This window comes from Haemorhous mexicanus, chromosome 5 (genome assembly GCF_027477595.1).
Source record: "Haemorhous mexicanus isolate bHaeMex1 chromosome 5, bHaeMex1.pri, whole genome shotgun sequence".
Lineage (NCBI taxonomy): Eukaryota > Metazoa > Chordata > Aves > Passeriformes > Fringillidae > Haemorhous > Haemorhous mexicanus.
Genome location: NC_082345.1, coordinates 2,505,346 through 2,524,525, shown reverse-complemented (window position 1 = coordinate 2,524,525; position 19,180 = coordinate 2,505,346). Strand labels below are relative to the sequence as shown.

The window sequence follows — 19,180 nt, the reverse complement described above, 5'->3', positions numbered from 1 at the left end:
CCAAGATGACAGCAATTCTAAGCACAAGCAAAGCAGAAAAAGGCTGCAAAGCAAGGGACTGGCAGAACTTAGTTGCCTAAGGAAACCATTTGGCAAAGCACATGCTGGGATTGGGCAGGATTTATGCACCTAAGTTCTACCTAAACACCTAATTTATGGATCTAGGCCAATGTAAGTCTGCATGCACTTCTCTGCTAGGGAAAAAAAAAATGATTCTGCATGGTGGAAGGTATCCAGTGTTCTGGGGATTAAGAGCACTTGCTCTGTGCTTTACTTAGGCTGGGTGGGGAAATATTAGGACATGACCACTCCCACCTCAGGAGCCCAAAATGCACACGATTCCCCCCTTGCTGTTGCCAGGCAGCTTTCCACAGCCCCCCAGAGGAAGAGCCATTACTCACTTTACTCATCATCGAAGGGCTCTTGCTCTTAGGAGAGAAGGGAACTGTTTACAGAAAGGCTTGTGTGTTTTCCCCAGAGTGCTGTTCCTCTGGTAGTCCATAAATTCCAGGTGCTGTCAGTGCTGAGTGGAAATGAAAGGTATTGCTGGACAGGGAGGAATTCTTATCTTGCATCCAGTTACTTAAAGGGAACTCCAGATCTTCTCACATTCACTGCTCTTAGTGTCTGGAATATCTTGTGTGGGACAACAGGGACTTGAAGTTTTGACCACATGGCACCATGGGGACCAAGCTACAAAACATTTTGTCTGTCGAATTTTATTTTTCCTGAGGTGTTCAGAATGGGAGAGGGGACAAAGCTGCCTGTCAGCTGTGAATTACAAACGTTTTGTGGACACGGGAATGCTGCGAGACTTCCCAGCTCCGGTGCTTACTCAGAAAGTGGTTTTGCAAGGCAAGGCTCTCTTAGAAATATCATGGCCACGGCACAGCTTTAGTAATTGACATTTGTCATGTGTAACTTAAATCGAAGGGGTGGATGGCTGTGCATAAATGCACACGCAATCGGATTGCTCACGTGAATTAAACTATACACACTGGCACAGAGAGTCATTTCTGCAGCCGGCGATTCTACCTGGATTACTGCCACCCCCCTGAACACTGAAACACGCATCCATGCCACATCCCAGACCTCGGGAACAGGGGCACAAAGCACGGACAGCCCGCTTTGCACGAAGGGGAATAACACGTCATCCCTTTATACTTTGAGGACTAAGATAAGAAATCACAAAGAAATCACAAATTTCTTTTACACAACCAATTTCAAAAACGCCCGAAGCGGAGGGTGTGAGAAGAGCGCGTTCACCGGGGGAGGAAACAGGACAAAACTTTCAATTTCCTTTGTCCTTACGGGCGCGATCAGGGGCTGCCAGCGGCAGAACCGAGCATTTGGGAGCTCGCAGCGCTGCGGGGCGAACGATCGCGGGGCCGGGGCGAGCGAGCGGGGCCGGGGGAGCGATCGCTGGGCCGGGCCGAGCGATCTCGGAGCCGCGCTCCGACCGGGTACGGCCGCCGCGCTCGGTCCGTTCCTCCCTACCCGCAGCACGGTCGCTGCACATCGGATCCCGCCCCCGTCCCCGCGGGACGGCCCCGGCCGCCTCACGGCGCTCCCTCCATCCCCGCCCGCCGGAACCCGCCCCCGCCGGCCGGGCGCGCCCCCGCGGCCCGCGCGCCCCCGCGGCGGGGCGGGGCGGGCGCTGCGCCCTCCCCTCCCCAAGGTGTTGGCGGCGGCGGCGGGGACGCGCTCGCCGCTCGTGCCCGCGCCGCCCCCCCGCCCGCGCTCCCCTCGGCTCTGCCCGGCTCTCCCCGGCTGCGGCGGCTCGGCCATGGCGGAGCTGAGCGCCGAGCGGCTGCGGGCGCTGCCCGGCAGCTGGAGTTACGGGATCAGCCAGGGCGGCCGCGTCTTCTTCATCAAGTGAGCGCGGGGCCGGCCAGGAGGGGAGCGGGGCCGGCCGGGAGGGGCGTGCGGGGAAGGGAAGGAGAGGAGAGGAGGGGGGGGGAGCAGGGGGCGGCGGGGCTGCGCCTGCCTGACTCGGTCCGTCTGTCCGTCCCCGCAGCGAAGAGGCGAAGAGCACGACCTGGCTGCACCCGCTCACCGGCGAGGCCGTGATCACCGGGCACCGCCGCAGCGCAGGTAGGACCCTGCCCGGAGCCCTGTCCGGAGCCCCCGGCTCGGCCGCCCGCCCCTGCCCCTGCCCCGGGCGGGCTCAGCCCGGGGTCCCCGCGGAGCCCCGCAGCCCCCCGGGACAGGTCCCGGTCGCGCTTTGCCCGCACTTCGCGCAGTTGTTCCCCCCGGGGTGAGCAGCGCTGCGGTCGCCGTGCAGCCCTGCATGCCCAGCCTGCTGGCCGGCTTCTTCAGGCGCCTTCTCTCTCCCCCTGCCCCCGAGTTGTGCCTGTGTAATGTATCTGTCTCCGCTTTCTCTCCGTTGCCTTGTATCACCCCTGCGAGCCTGTGTAGTTACCATTAGAGACCGCCTCGTTCCTCTCGTGCTCCTCGCTGGCTACCCCGGTTATCCACCTGCATAGCATCCTTCCCCGGTTTAGCACGAAACCACTCATCGTATTTCTATTTCCAGCAGTGCCTAGATTTAACCACGATAGGTGTACTAGAAATGTAGGGGCTGATTTCGCTAGTCACCTAGAAACCCTTTTTTCTCCCTGCGCTTCCATCTAGGCTGAGAGTCTGTGTGGTTTCCAAGTGACTGAGAGAGGTGGAATAGGTAGGAGGAAAAGGGGCTTGAAACATTAGAAATAACTTGGAAGGGAGGAGGGTGGAATCAAGTCTTTGCTTCTGCTGTTTGTTCCACTCTGGAGAAGTATCAGCAGGAGGTGCTGGAGGAGGAGGATTTACAGCAGACACTCCGGAGACCCGGAGCCAAACTCCTGACTGCTGGAGCTGCACGCAGGCTGCATATGCCGCTGGGAGGTGGTGGAGTGTAGTAATACGTGCAGTTGTTTTTATGTGTATAAGCACTTGGATAATCACAGGGAAATAATCTGCAAGTGAATTGGTCTGTATCAGATTATTTGCTTTTTATGTTTGGTTAATACTTATGCATTAAGGAATCAGAGCCTTTTAGAAAACTGTGGGCAGCCTTTTTTTTCTTTTTTTTTTTTTTTGTTTTGTTTTCGAGTTGGGAATAGTTTAAAAACCACAGGTTGCTGGCTATTAGAACCCTGCAGTTTGATTTGCAGCGAAGGTTCTGTTGTTTGTAAGAAGTCATTTAATGCTGGGAAATGGAACTACTGATTGCTATCAGGCTCCTCTTGCTCCTGCTCTCAGTGCTCAGATTGAGAAAGTGGCCTTCATCTACAGCAGCATGCATGGGGGCAGATCTGTGTGAAGTGCTTCTCTTGTTCAACACCGGCATTAGCTGAGTATTAATTCTTTTTTTAAACTATTCCCACTGTCCCTGTTAACTGATGATGATTTCCCAGTAATTTTCCAAGTGTCTCATTTGTTTCTGCTGTTAAGTGCCTTCCAAAGGAAATGCAGTTTGCTTTTGAGTGTCTGGAGTGTTGTGTGTAACAGAGCAGAGTTATCATCAGGTAAATTAAACTTGCTTCTGAACACCAGGCTGTGGCATGACCTTGGATACACCGACCATAGTTCATCAATCAGATACCAGAGTGTCTGAAACCAAAATCTGTTCCTGGACTTTTCCTCATTCATGTGTATGTTAATAAATCTCTCCATACACAGATACAATCAAACAATTATTCTGGGGTTTATCTCTTCCTTTACTCTGACCATTGTTCTGGAACCTAGTCAAAATACATTCAGAATACATCTTCTCTTAAGAAACAGTTTTTGAGTGAATGGCACTTCTTTTGCAGATGTATATTATTGTAAAGCTCTCTGTTAAATAATTCTGTGAGGCATGTTCTAGACGATGAGGAGAGCTTTGCCCTCCATTATGGATTGAAGTGCTTTTTATTTTTTGAGCTATTCAGCACTGGAAGGGTATTTTTTGCAAAGTTCCTAGAGCAGCCATAAATCCTTCTGCTGGAGAGACTTCCTGTTTGCTGTACTTTGCCCTGTGCTGTTATCGAAAGACACCTTGATTTTTTTTGTTCTGTAGAAAGATGGGAGTGAAGGAAAAAAAGCAGCCAGAGCAAATAAGTAATGAGGAGGATAAAAACCACCACATAACTCAGCCTGATTTTTTTTTTTTTCCTTTAGGAAATGCGTTCTTGTTTTTATAATTCAATGAGAGAGTGCTACAGATCAATTATTAATTTTATCGATGGGGGCAAACTTTTAAGGTGCCAAACATCTCCAGAGCTTTCCATCACACCAGGAAACTGAAATTTTGACCATTAGTGGTATGGGGTTTTTTAAAATCTGGACTCCTGACTTTTAGGAGTGGCAATAGAAATGAAGAGATGCACCCACATCCTCCACTAGATTTACATGGAAAACGATTTTCATGTAAAATGCAATGGAGTTGTAAACACTGCAGGAGCACTTGTTAGTCACAACAGAGGTGGAATTATGCTGATACAATGCTGATGCTCTGGGGTGCAGTTGATATCGTGCCTCTTAAGGAGCTTGTGCTTGCATGTAGCTCAGTTAGATGGGTTTTTGTTCAGATCTCTGCCTGCCAGGTGAGCTGATGCTGCTGAAGTTCCAGGCAGGGAGATGTGGGGATGACCCTGAGTTCTGGGCAAAGGAAGGAGTGTTAAACCATCCTTGTTACTATTTAAGAACCAGAAACCCCAGTCAGGTTTTCAGGTGTGCAGCTTCTCTTGGCTTACAGAATTCACACTGAGGCAGTCTGGTGAGTCAGTTCTGAAATCCTTGTTTCTGGGACTGAAGGTTTCAACATGAGGAATCAGACACAGTGTTTTAACTGCCTTGGTGGTAGGGAGTAGACCAGGATGGCTAGAATCATTTCTCATTTCAGAAAGTAATTGGAATGTTTTGCTGCTTGTTTTCCAGACTTACCCACAGGTTGGGAGGAAGCCTATACTTTTGAAGGTGCAAGATATTATGTAAAGTAAGTTGAATGTTTGTCACAATACTAGAATTTTCAATGAGTTTGTCTAAACGTTGCTGTAATTCTGAACGCTTTCCATACTGAACTTCAGTGTTGTGCTATAAATCCAAAAGGAGCATTTAAATTTGTCATAGGGTATGTAGTCCTTTGTTTACTCAATTCTGCACAGCTAAAACAATTTCTTGAGTGTTTGTGCTAATTAAAGCTGTTTGAGGATGCAGTTTCTGCTGTGAATGTGACCATCTAGCAACAAATATCCTTGCAAGCCAAGAAAACCTTGAATTTGTCTGTTTGCTTGACATTTGTGTGTGTACCCTCTTGTGCCATTAATGCTTTCACAAAGGCAAGATCTTACTTCATCACTGGGAGAAGAGTCTTGATTTCAGCCCTGTTCTCTAATTACATGGTTTAAAGCCACACTGAAGGTTTAATTTGGCCATTTTCTTTGCAGACCTCCTGCTTCTAGTATTGATTTCCTTTTTTTGTTTTGTTTTGTTCTGGTTTTAGTATGTTTTGAGGAGCACGTTCACTGTGGCAGCCTTGCTGTGTGTATTGTCTTTTTGGATGAGAAACATGAAAATCAAGTTCTTGTATAGCAGTCCAGAGGGTTGGATCTGTACAAACTTCTTACAAGCTTTTCCTCTCCTGATAGACTGTCCTCACCTGGAAATTTTTTAAGTGGCACCTATGTATATTTGGTTAATTTGCATCTTTTTCCTCTGTTTAACAATTCACAGGCTTTTCTCAATTCATTCAGGAGTTTTTGCTCACTGCTCTGTGTGTTTGGTTGCTGGCTTTAAATTAAAAATGTCATTAGTGTGATAACTTTTATGAGTGAAGGTTAGAGACAGAGTTTATAGGCTGCAGGTAGGTTTTTTCTGTGTTGTGTTGAGCACAAGGTTGCTGCTCTGTGTAAGATGCATTGTAGACACTGTAAGGTGGATGTTATGTGTGTGCTTCACGGTTTATTTTATATGAATGTGTTTGATTTGGTCCTAAACAAAATTTAAAAACATATTGAAGCGTAATGCTCCCAAAAATCTGACCAGAGTAGGTGCTTGTGGTGTCTAGGAGGGCAGATTGTTTGTTGGTAAGCAACATGTTTGTTTTTCTGTTCTATTCTGCCTTCTTGCAGTGGACATTGCAGGAGTGCTGAGTAGAAATTGACAAGAAATACACCAGGCTGAGGACAGGGATCCATTGAGAATTCTACCTCTGGAGTTCTTGCAGATTGTTAAATGAAGACAAGTGAGAATTAAAGAAAGCTGTGTTTGTGTGTGTGTACAATGTGAAAAAAAATCTTCCAGACTTTGAGATGGAACCTTTTCTTGTAGAATAAGCTTATGAACAGTGTGTTGGCCAGCTGTAGTAACTGGAAAATAGCAACTTGAGTGGTCCTGGAATACACAAGTGTGTGAACAGCTGTTGTAGAGCTCTTCTGGACAGACTTACTGAGTGCTAGGTTGTTTGTGTACCCTTGTCCTTCCAAGATCTTGTGTTCAAGGTGTTACCATAACTGTGAGGATGCCCATGGAGCTGATTGTTTTGCTGATAGCCAGCACCAAATAGCTCAGTTTGTGTTTGGAAGTTGTGCTGTCTTTGAAAACACGTTGCACAAACACTTCTCTGGGATTTGACAGATGTAGGAGGATAGCAGGGCTGGTGCTGTCAGGCCTGCTGAAAGGTTCACGTGGTCTGACCAGTTTGGCATCCTTAGTTAAATACTGGTTTGTTGTGTAGAGTCTCAGGCTGAATTTGAATTCCTGCCCAGTGATAGCTTCTCCTTTTAAAGCTGTCTCACATTCAGCCTTGCTGGTGCTGGAGAGGATGTGAGAGCTAACGTAGACAACATTATAATCACTGTCTTATAATCCTAGGCACTGCAGCTCGGGGTGATGTGTTGATTACAATAATTCTGGTTGTCTGAGTTTTAACTACTGTGGGGCTTCTGCATGAGGGGCAAACAGCACGGGCTGTTGTGACCTCCTGCCATGCAAACACCCCCACGAGTGGATTTTTAACCATAACCTGCTCGTTTGTGTGCACTGATTTGCTGAATATTAGCATTTGTTATGTCAATTACAGGGTAATAAAACCATGGCAAAACTGTAAATATTGAAAGCTTGTTTGTGGTTAGGTCTGAAAGAAACATCCTGCTTTATGTTCCATATGAGGTACAAGGAAGTGAATGTTAATGTCATGCTTTTGGTGCTTCAGCCTCTGAAACCTGTCTGTTGGATTCCTGTGTCCAGTCAGAGTTAGACAAGAAGGGCAGTCAAGTTTCCTGATCACATAAATAATTTGACCTAACTTCTGAGGCACAGCTTCAAATATGTGGGTTGAATAGAAATGTTTAACAACCTTCCTTTATGGTAAGATCTTATGCTAGACTGTGTTTGAAAATAAAAACCTTTTGAAAATTATTCTTCTGGTTCTTTAATAATAGGTCTTCAGTGTTCCAAGTGGGTGTGTTGCTGAATCTATTACTGTGCTTTTTTTTGGCTTTGATGTAGTAAACACTGTATAATCAAATTGGGATAATGTCGAGGAGATAATCGTCAGCTAAATCTTAACATTCCTTGCACTGGCATTTCAAACAAATGACTCAGTATGCAGACTGCACTGAAATGTGATTCTTTTTAAAGGACACTGTATTTTTCTTGGGATGTGTGCACTCAGTTGCAGAATAAGTAAATACCAACAGTGCCTTTTTCCACATTTTTTTTCTCTCCCGTGGCATTGAATTTGTTCTAGTTTTAAAGTGGAAAGATACACTAAAACAGGGGCAGATAAGGAGTTGTTCCCATTGCATACTGTGGTTTTCTGCTGGTGTAGGGTTGTCAGAGTAAGTTGATGCTAGCTAGGACTTTGACCTTTTGGGCATGTTATTTTTCTGGGGGTTTTGAGCAGTAGAATATTTGCTAATTTCAGAATAATTTCCCCACATCCTCCTCACCTCTGATAAACCTGAATCACAAAAGGTGTCATTTGCTATTTGGAGTTAAAGAATGTGCAATGCCAGGATACCTTGTGTGTTCTCAGGAGAGTGGTTACATCGTTTGGGGCTTTTGTCTCTTTCAGGGTGAGAAATCTGGATTTATTTACTTTACATCCCTTCATTGGCACTTGGTGAGAATTCTAGCAGTAAACCTTGCTGAAATAATGCTTGGCTTGGTATTTATACAACTAAACTTGTACCCAGAATATAGGGCCCTTGACTGTAGGACTGATAACGTTCAATTACAACATTTGTTACTTTCAGTTAAGCATTGAATCTTCTGTATTATGAAGCAAAACTCCTGAGGCTTGAAAATAGCAGCAAACTTGATATTTTTATTTTGTCCTGCTTAGGGTCCTTCACTGGACTGGTTCCTTGTGCTGAGTGCATTGTGCACTCTGAAAAGTTAAGGGCTTTCTCCCCAAAACACATTTAAGCTGGGCACTAGTATGGGAAGCTTCAGTTATTTCTGTTATTTGGAAGTGCCTGAGGAAAAGGACCCCACAGGAAAATCCCATGATGACATTTCTCAGTAGAGAAAATACACCTGCTCACGGGCCTCAGACTCCTCATCTGCTAAGATCATTGAGAATTCCCAGCTTGATGTTTTTAGGACTTTGTGATGGCTTCATAATCTTTGGGCACCAAAGCTCTGGGTTTGAGGACCATAAAATCACATGAATGTGTGTGTGCATTTATGGATGTGTTTGAGAAACCCTTATCCTTTTTTAGAATGACCCAGTGATCTAAACTCAGGCATTTGCTTACTTCTCTTGCATTTTTGGTTCTCACTGCAGTAGTTCTAAATATATGTTCAATTTTTAAAATATTGTTTTTCTTTGCAAGTAAGGGGTATATTACTTAAATTACTAATTTATCAAATAAGGTTGATCTAAAAATCAATCCAAAGATGATATTTGTGCAATTTTGCATCGCTCTGCCTAGGCTGGTTTCTACAGAAGTCCTATTAGATAAGCTGTCTGCGTGGTAGAATTTGATTTTTCTTAACTTTGCTGTAAGACTGACACTTTTTGGGCAGTACAAAAGCTGAATGCAAAAGTTCTTAAAAACTCAAAGAATTAAGAGGGTTGAAGTTTCATTTTTGGGATTTTCTCTTGAAGTTTACCCTTTTCTGTGCTCATCAGAACAGTTTTTGCCTATTGCTGGCTGAATCAAGGCATTGGCAAAGCCTGGCCAAAGCCAAGGTGAGTTCACTGTTGCATCAAATAGAGGTTTTGTGTGATGATTTTATAGAGACTTTTTTGTCAGTGCAGGTTTGTTTATTTTAGACATGTAGCTTGAAAATTGGGAAGGCAAGAAAAATTTATTAAGTGATTAAAAGGGATAAGATCTCATTCGGCTCCGAGTTTGTATTGTTTACTAAAATAAACCTGTGCTCATTGAGAATTCAGCTTTCGTTTGAACCTTTGTCTTTTATGTGCATTCTAAAGATCCTTTCCCATTCAGCTGAGACTTTCTCCAGAAAAATCAAAGAACAGCCAGTGGTGTTTGCAGAAAAGCCCTTTCTTGAAAGGAAAAATGCAATTTGAGAAAAATACGAAGAGATCAAACTGTTTTTCTCCAAGACTAACAACTGCAGTATTCCTCCCAGATATTCAGGTTTTTTCTTATTACTTCTAACCTTTATTTTACTAAAATGAAGAATAAACTGAATTCTGTTTCTCACATGGTGAGACCTGTAGGTCAAATAATGGTGTATGGGTAAACTGGGACTTAGCTACCAGCTACCCTGTGCCTTTTGTAGTGAGCAAAGCTGTTCAGATAAGGAGAACCTTTTCTGGGGAATGCCTGCACATTTATTATCTGTTGGAACATTTGCTTCTTTCTTCCACTGAAATATTCCAAGAACCAAAAATACCTCAGAGCTGAAGCTGGGTGTGGAGGTGGAAGGATTCTAGGCACAGGAAGAAATGGGTGTGGGTCAGAGCAGAGGTGGGACTGCATCCAAAAAGCATCTTCTGATGGGTTGGATGGGGAAGGGCAGGGCTGTAGGTAGTGCTGGGCTGCAGGAGAAGGCTAAAAGGATGGGAGCAGTTGCAGGAGGAGTGGAGAGACAACCAGGCAGAGAGGAGCAGTCAGGAAAAGGAGTGGGAGCTGATTTCCTAGGAGCAAACTTAATGGGATTTCTCCCAGAGGGAAGGGTGGCAAAAGTTCACCCTGCACAAACAAGCTGTCTGACTCGTGTGCAGGTCTGGGAGGGCCCATTAGCCCTGGCTTAGGAGTCTGTTTTAGAGTGAGTCTGGGAGGTGGAATATCAAATGTGAGTGTTAGGAATTGCTGTGCTTCCAAAGGCTCTTTTTGCCTGTGACGTCTGTGGTTGATATTTTGAGCTGTCTCTTTCCTGAAGTGTGTTTCTAAATTGGGCAATACCTTAAATGCTTCAGTTTCACTGAGAAAGACTTAAAAGCGTGAGGGAGCTGACTGATTTTTTTTTCTTTTAATCATTACCAAGTTTTTCAAGACTTGTAAGAATTAATGAATAATTATTTACAACCACAAAAATACCTATACATAAGTAGTTACATGAAATATTGATGTCCATGAGAAAAATATTGAAGACACTCAAACTTTTTTGATATTTGTGACCAAATTAGTAAATGGGCCTCCAGCTTTAGAACCTTGTTTGTGAAGTGGAAAGATCTTTTCCCTAGCTTTGGTCTCTTTTGGTGATTAAGTACTAATAGCACATAAAGTGGATATGCTCTACATTTACTACAGTGAAGTAAATTCTTACATGCTCTTTCATTTTTGGTATTCACCACGTGTGAAGGATGGCAAAAAGCAAAGGAAATACTCATCAATCCAAACTTTCATGTAGGTGGTTGCTGCAATGTTTAATAAATACAGTGCTACATTTTTTTCCCCAAACCCTCTCCCCTTTGCAAAAAAAATAAAAATTGATGTGCCTTCTTAAGAATGGTTTTGGGGCTGTTTCATCTTCCTGTTGTTTCTGGGTGCTTCCCTGGTTCTTTTTCTTCTCCCCATCTTGGTACCCATGTCCTGCAGCACCTGGAGCTGAGGGACACTTCCAAAACCACCTCTATACAATACACCTGTATTTGTTAGAACTTTCACAGGTCCAAATTCCACCTGGTGCCTTTTATGTCCTGCTTTTGCTTTAAAGGAGTTGCACCCACCTTTTTTTTTTTTTAATCCCTGTGGTCTGACAGAGTTTTGGTGTGCTGATCAAACCTGGTGTGTGCTGTGGTGTTGCACCAAGCCTGTTTTTCCTGCACATGTTTATGTTACCCCAGCTCCTATTCTAATGAATTACCCTTGCATTAAAGCTGAGATACACTGGGGCTGGCAGTGCAGAGCACTCCTCACTTTGCTCCTGTGAGAGGGAGAGAAGGCTCCTGTGGAGCTCCAGGCAAAGAAATCCTTGCTGGAAGCAAAGCTCCACAGCCCTGACTGCTGGGATTTCTGCCAGCAGTGGTGCCTGCATGTGTTCTTTTCTGTGTTTCAGTAAGTAAATACCTAAATTTAAACTCTTTCCCCTCCTCTCCCTCCCTCCTCCCTTGCCTTCTTGCTTTGGGATGTGTGAGATAACCATGGCTTGCAGCTCTCTTGCATTTGGTTGAGGGGAAGGGGTTCTCTGACAGTGATGGTGAGGAGGGAAGAAGCTGCATGAGGAGCCACCATCAGGAGTGGAAATTGGGGATGGGAACTGGACAGCAGAGGCTCTCCAGTGAAACTCTGCTTTCCAGGACAGGAAGGTCTGGTTGCTTGTGAAGTTGCATCTTTCTGCTCCAGACCTACAAAACTCGAACTGAATACTTGTTTGAAATTGTGGGGTGGGGGAAAAAAGGCTTTTAAGACAGTATTTTGAATGCCTGTGTGGCCTGTGATTGTGTTGAAGCTTCATATAAACAATTTAAAAGATTTCTGCTTATTCAGGAGGCTCCACAAACTTAGTTCTTCATGGCTTTCTCCACTGTGATTTAGTAAGAACAATTATTTGTAAGGAAAGGTAAATTGCCAAGCAACCTAACCTTTGAAATTGGCTCCTGGCTTCTTCTTCTTCCAGAATCTATTAGAAATCATGTTTAATAGAAACAAGTGCTTTAAAAACAAATTTTGTGCTTTATTAACTGGAAATGTTTCAGTGGGCAAGAGAGGTCCTAGTAAGAAAAGGTGTTTGAAAGCAAAATGCTTGGTGAAAGTTCCAATTTCAAATGCCATCTTTCCATTCCAGTATTTCCTGGAAGCTTTTATCATGTTTACTACTCACTGAATAAGCAGGATGCTGTAATTGCACAAATCCTGCAAAAATACAGCTTTGGATTTTGTTCTGAGCTGTACTACTAGCAAAATTCTGTCATTCTGGATTTTTTTTATTCCATATTTTTTATTAAATCCTGCAGATTATGCAGCTGCTGACCAATGCCTGTAACATTTATAATTTCTGAGGATCTATTTTTGAGATGAGTAAAAACATGTGATGTATAATCTTTTAAATTTTTTCAATGAACTTGGCTTATAAAAAGGACAGGAATCTCTTTGCAGTAAAATTTTGTGAGCAACAAGAATAAACACATGGTGCTCTGAAATGCTTATGGTGAAGAAGAAAACCTTTTAATCTGACTTACTAAGTGCCTAAAAGGGGAACTTTGTTTCCTCATGGCTAAGACTGTGGTGGGGGAAAGTTTTGTTGTGGATTTTAGATGTTGTTCACACCATTTCTTGGGGTTACTTTTGTATTTTTTGATGAACAAGGAAAATCCTCTAGATGAATATAAAACTCTGAGGTTGAAATCTTTTGTAAGGTTTGATGCAAAGGTTGAAAAAGAAAGTTGCAAACAACAATGAATGTTTGAGCTATGAGTGTCGTAAGAGCAAGTGTTCATTTTAATGATGAATTTTAATCAGAAGAATGATGCAAGCTAAACCTCATTAGATATTCATATCATCTGTTCTGATCTGAAATCTCTCTTGTGGTACAAACTCAGATCTTCTCTGCTTGATGTGGGTATCAGTTGCTTACCTGGTCTGAAACATTGAAATATTTTCAGTTGTTAAAGCACACAAATGTTAACTTTTTTTTTTTCCAATTAATAACATTTCAGCTTCTGATTGATCCATCTCCTTTGTTCTATCAGCAGAGTGAAAATAAGTAGGCTTCTGAACCAATAAATTTTGAGCTAGTTTGATTGAAACCTTAAAATATCCCTGTTAGAGTGAATTTTGGAGGAGTGGGTCACTAAAGGTGCCCCAGGTCAGACAGGAGGTGCTGATGAACATTGTCCTACAATGGATGGCCAGCAGGAGCAGGGAGTCATTCTGTCCCTGGGGAGGGCACACCTGGAGTGCTGTGTCCAGCTCTGGCCCCTGAGTTTGGGAAGGATGTTGAGATCCTTGAGTCCATCCAGAGGAGGCAACGAGGCTGGAGAGGGGCTGGGAGCACAAACCCTGAGAGGAACCCCTGAGGGAGCTGGGGGTGCTCAGCCTGGAGAAAAGGAGACTCAGGGGTGACCTTATTACATGACTTACACCTTTCAACTCCCTCTGCAAGGTGCCTGTGCTCAGCTGGGGCTGGGCTCTTGTCTCCAGGCAGCACTGACAGAACAGAGGACAAGGTCTTGAGCTGCACCAAGGGAAATTCAGGGTGGATATCAGGAAAAAGTTTTTTACAGAAAGAGTGATAAAGTTCTGGAATGGCTGCCCAGGGAGGTGGTGGAGTCACCATCCCTGGGTGTGTTTAACAAAGCCTGGATGTGGCACTGGGGGCCAGGGTTTGGTTGAGGTGTTTGGGTTGGGTTGGACTCAATGATCTTGGAAGTCTCTTCCAACCTGGTCATTCTGTGAATTTCTGTGAATTTCTGTGAATTTCTGTGAATTTCTGTGAATTTCTGTGAACTGGAAGAGTTCGGGAACCTAAATATTTACATTCAGCAATGGGAGTCCTGGGCTATGTGTTTGGAGTTTATGGTCTGTAAAAAGCCCTGGCTTGGGGTTTCTTACCTGGCTCCACAGCCATCCCTGGGCGCTGCAGGGATGTCCTGATCCCTGCCAGGCAGCCTTGGCTCCTGCCTGTGCCCCTCCTTTTGCTCAGCTCCAGGTAGAAATGAGCTGACAGTCCTGCAATCTTGCAAGGTCTCTTCATCAACCTTGCCTTGGAGTGCTGTGGAAGGAAGCAGGGTGTGAACTGTGCCAACACTGCTGCCAAAGGTGTTTTATTTCCTCTGTTCTGAGCCTTGTATTTCTTTATCTGCAGCTCCTGTCTGTCTGACGATGCAATAACTAAATGAAAGGGTTTTTTTCCTGTAAACTGAATTTAAGAGTTTCCCAGATTCAGACTTTCTCTGTAGTGATTGCCACAAAGAGGAGGATTTAAGGAACGTTTTTTGTTCTTAAGAGCAGATAAACTGACAACAAAACCATTAAATTTGCCTACTTTTCTAGCTGAATATGTTGCATAGTACATAGTACAGAGCATAAAAGGTGACATTTTAGAATTACTTAGATGAGTGATGACTGGTAGTATGGTAAAGTGATATCTGTTTAAATGCAAATTTAATGAAAGGTTATTCTTTTGGTCTTCCTGTTACCACTAGTGTTTATTTCTTACATATATATATATACACTCACATACATATACAGAGCACATTGTTCTTCATGCCTCTTCTGCAGACCACCCACTCCCAAGTTTGCTACCTGGAATATTTGCATTTCACTTCACTTTCAGAATACAGTAAAAATCTGCCCCTTTTCCTGAAGTGCTCCTTATTCCTGCATTCTGAGCTAGACACTTTGCTCTGTGCTTCAGAGTTGAGCTTACCCTGTGGTTTTCATCCAGCTTCAGGTGAGAGTGCCAAACCTGTCTAACCAGAAATTCGGGATTTCTGGTGCCTCTGATTGCTCATTTTGCGGTTCAAAACAACAAAAAGTGCTATCAAATTCAGCAATTCAAATGCCAGTGTTTTATCCTGTTCATTAGAATCTTTTGTTTGGGTGCCTGCTGCCTCAAAACACTTTGGAGTTCAGATATGTAAGTTCCTTGAAAATCTTGCTATTTAGTTGCTGAAAAAGAAGTGAGACATAAGTAGAAAAGAGTCTGGTGATTAAAGTGCTGCTGTCCTATTAGGCTCTAAGTGGGTTTTGCTGTGTTGCACAGCCCTCGATGATTTAAGCAAAGATTGCATCAGGCTGAGGAGTTGGAATTATCAGGTCTTAAAGAAGAGGGGGAGGAAGTCTTTTGCTCGGTAATGGAGTTGTTTTTTCTTTCTGACTTTCAGTGATGCTGTTTTTAAGTCATTAGTGCAGACAGAGACTTCTCAAACTTTTAATGAGGATTGAAGGCACCATCGTTATTGTCAGGTATTGCAATCATTAGCTTAGACAAGAGTTCTTGCTTTTATTATTTTCCTTGAAAAATCGCCTTGCACAATTGTAAACAGGGTTTTCTTCTGGTAACTTAAGGCTTTTATTTATTTTTTCAAGGGGGTGAAGAAATGAGTCTGGCACTGTTTCAGAACCTGTGTGTCTCATACACTTTCACCAGGCCTGGAATACAGGAGATTATGTTGCTGGCAGAGTGAATCTGTAAAGAACAAACAAAATGTTTCACTCGTTTGAAGATGGGTCTAAGAAAAATTGGAGTAGAATTTGTGGAAAATTGGCTCTTGTATTCCTACCTAATTTCTTTGCAGCAGTGGGGACCTGAATTGTAATGAATGGAGGTGAATAGGATTTGGATTTGATTTAACAGCTGGATTCACCAAGTGTCTCTATTGGGAGTGTAGAGGGAATGGTCAAAGCAGAGTTTGTGGAGGATTTTATGGTTTGGGGTTTTTTCTGTCCAAATTTGACATAGATATGTCAACCACAACAAAAAATCAAATGCAATGCAGACAAAGCTGCAGTTGGCAGCTGTTAATTTGTTTTGATCAGAGGCAAATATTTCAAGTCTTCTGATCAGTTTCTTTTCCTTGAGCTGAAGTAATTTGGTTTTTTAGTAGTCTAAAAGCCTCTCTGCACCACTGGCTTGGAAAAAAAAAGAATAGGGATTTATTTATATCAGAAAAACAACTGTCTCCAACTCTTTGTCTCTTCAGTTCTTCTCTTCTGCTGCTGTTTGACCTTCTCTTTCTCTTCCTTTTTATTTTATTTCTGTATGCATGCCCTTATTGTTCACCCTACTATTTTCAGTGTTACTCTGCTTGCTTCTAGCACTGGTAGCTCAAGGAGTGTTAGACATGATCTTCCCCAGTTGGACTGCATGCCAGATTTTCCTAAGGGGAATGTAAATACTGCGAGGTCAGTGCAGTATCAAATGCCTGCAGCCTGAAATGAACCCAGCAGGATTTGCTGCTATTCAGTCAAAATTAAAACCTGCTCAGGATACACTGCTAAATGTTGAAAAGTCAAGACTTTGAATTATACATTAAGCTTTACAGATTTTGTAATTTTTTTTTTTTGCTTTAATTAAGCTTACTTTTTTCCCCCCTAACGTGAAAGAATGTGCACTAGGGACTACTCACTAGCATTGTGGTAATTATTTCTAAATAATGTTATTTCTAAATAATATTAGTAGAAATCATTTCTAAACAGATATCTTTAGAAACCTCTCTCTGTACAGTGATGGATTAGATTACTTGGTTTATTTCTGTAAATGAGGAAGAGGTGAATTTCTGTAGATTACTTGGTTTATTTCTGTAAATGAGGAAGAGGTGAATCTGTGTGCATGCTCACCTGCAACGTGTTTAATACAGTGACACTCAAACGTTCCACTAATGTGCTGTAAATAGCAAATAAAATCTTCAGCCCATCTCTTCCTCCATGTTTCCCCTCACCTCCTTCACTCGTCCCTTTCTTCCTGACAGAGGATGGGCTGGGGTAAACTCACATGGCACAGCAAAGACAAATTGCTCTTGATGACTTTCTCCTGTGCTTCAAACAACCTGCTGGCCGTGCTTTTGAGGGAGAATTGCTCCCTGTGATCCCTTCAGCTCAGTGATGCTCTTTAATTTACCATGTGATGGTTTGAATTGCTTGCATCTGTGTGCTGCTAGGGACCAGAAGTTCTCGTTTTACCGGGAGGGGAAGCAGAGATTAACAACTGGACTCCAGGGGGTTTTGCTGTGTAGGGCTGCTGTCAGTAAATTGAAATATTTTAGCTCTATATGTCTTTCAGACTGTTGTCTCTGAAAGGTTGGCTGCTGTTAGTTTGGGGAAGAATCCATCTAATTGATGAAATTAGAAGAAAATAACCTCTGAATGTTCATAGGCAAGCCAGGAGTTGAGCTGTTCTTTGGTATTTTCTGGTGGCCACGCCATGGCAAGACCAATTCTTTCTCTGGTTCTCTTAAGATGTCATGGTAATGTCACTGTGAAATGACAACAGAAAAATACAGCTTGTGGTCAGGGAATGTTTGCTTTCTTTAAAAATCAAAGCTGTTTTAGTTTTGTGAGGAGATAAATAGTGTTGTGGTCCTTAGATAAGTCGCTACTGCTTCACAATGTTTTTGTTATGTTCTTGGTGAAGTTTCATGGTTTTGTCTTGAGACTTCGTGGTGCTCAGATGAAGGAATATTTGGTTATTGAATGCTACACTTTGATTTTCTCAGTGGATTAAAGTGGGTATTGAAAATAACTATTAGAGGTATTGATGACAAACTCCAGTGCTGAACAGAGAATAAAACAGATTTTAAAATGAACAGCATTAGTAGCTGTCATGTAAGCAAAGTAATGTTAAGTTCAAATGAATACATTATGAAATAATCATTCTGAAGCAAAGATGAATGTGTTGTGGAGTGTAAAACTCTATTTCAAGAATAGCACTAAAATGCATTCCTTGAACAGCTTTATTAATACTTAGTTTTGTGCTATTGGACAGCATTTTTTACTAGCAATAATTCACTTGAGAGATGAACATTTCATACCTTTATGCTTTTCATTTTTATAGAGAAAACACCTGTGTGCTGGTAAGCCATTCCTTAAAATATTCAAGTAAAAAACTCGGGCTGTGAAGGAGTAGGAACAGCTCATCCATCAGTTCTATTCTTTTAAAATAAAATGCAATTTTTTTTACTTAATAACAGAATGTATGTGGGGGGTTTTTGTTGTTGTTTATGTCATGGTGTAATAGTAATTCCCAAAGTCCATTTGAAAATGGTGGGAATTTCATCAGCAGGATTGCAGTAAGTCTGGCATGTGACTAGCTGTGATTTGTGAGGTCTCACTGTTTTTTACAACACTTTGCAGCAATGCTGTTGAATTTCTAAAGTCAGGGATTAAGGGTGTTTTAAACACCACTAAGTGCCTCAGGTCAGCCTCTGGATTGGTCTGGTTTGGGTTCTGGAGCTGCCTGAGTGAAGGACACAATGTCCATTGACTCACCATGGCATCACTGATTTTCCTGCTCCAGTTCTGTAACCCCAGCGTTTATTTTGGGAAAGATCCAATATTTCTGGCTGAGATGTCTACAAGGGAGTGTAGGGTTTGTTTGGGTTTCTTTTTTTCAATCCAGTAGAACACTGGTCTTTTTTAGAAGCTTTTTTTGAGGTGTTTGATGATTCCTGCTCATGAGGTGTGATGATTAAACATAGCATCCCCGGGCATCAGTAAGACTTGGAAAAAAGTGCTGATATTTGGTTTTTATTTCAGTAGGAAAGGGTGGTTGCATCTGCTGTCTTTGGCACAGCTCTGTGCCCTGTAAGACACTTTCATCCCATTGCTGAGTGCAAATAAACCACTCTGAGAACAGCAGAGGTTTCCTCAGCGTGCCCCAAGTCACCAAGTCACCTGGGGGTGGTTTTGGAGTGTCACCTGTGAAAAATGCCAATCGCTTGTTTTTAAAATTCTAAAAGTTTAATAGTAATAAAATGGTTATAAAAATAGTAATATAATTAGAGTAGTAATAATTTGGACAATTTGAATTAGGACAATATGAGACAATAGAAACAAAGAGCTATGGACAGTCTGGGTACCTTTTCTGGGCAGCATAAGCCTGAAAAAGGACACACTTAACAGAGGATTAACCTTAAAAGCAACAGCCTGTTGCATATTCATGTATCTCATCCATGATGCATCAGTTCCATTCAAACACAGGATTCTGTCTGGGCAGTGTCAGCTTCTTCCTCTGAATCCTGCCTGAGCGAGGTGGGAAGAAGTTCCTTTCTCCTGATAGTGAAGCAATAAATTCTCTTTCTCTGAAAGATTCAGGTGTCCTGTGGCTGCTATCTGGTGCGAGTCCTTTCTTT

The 19,180-nt window shown here is 42.9% G+C and overlaps 1 protein-coding gene across 12 annotated transcripts in view; it reads left to right on the top strand.

Moving 5' to 3' along the window:
• Nucleotides 1-1,673: 1,673 nt before the first annotated feature.
• Nucleotides 1,674-19,180, top strand: part of PLEKHA5 (pleckstrin homology domain containing A5) — a 166,071-nt gene continuing 148,564 nt past the window's right edge. For 11 of the 12 annotated variants that reach the window (XM_059848021.1, XM_059848020.1, XM_059848026.1 and 8 more), the window contains exons 1-3: nt 1,716-1,875; nt 2,018-2,094; nt 4,903-4,960. In XM_059848021.1, the coding sequence (XP_059704004.1) occupies nt 1,787-1,875; nt 2,018-2,094; nt 4,903-4,960 (224 nt within the window). In that variant the 5' untranslated portion in view covers nt 1,716-1,786. Of the gene's footprint in view, nt 1,876-2,017; nt 2,095-4,902; nt 4,961-6,095; nt 7,384-19,180 lie in introns of those variants that run through there. The other variant, XM_059848023.1, reaches the window with a different exon arrangement.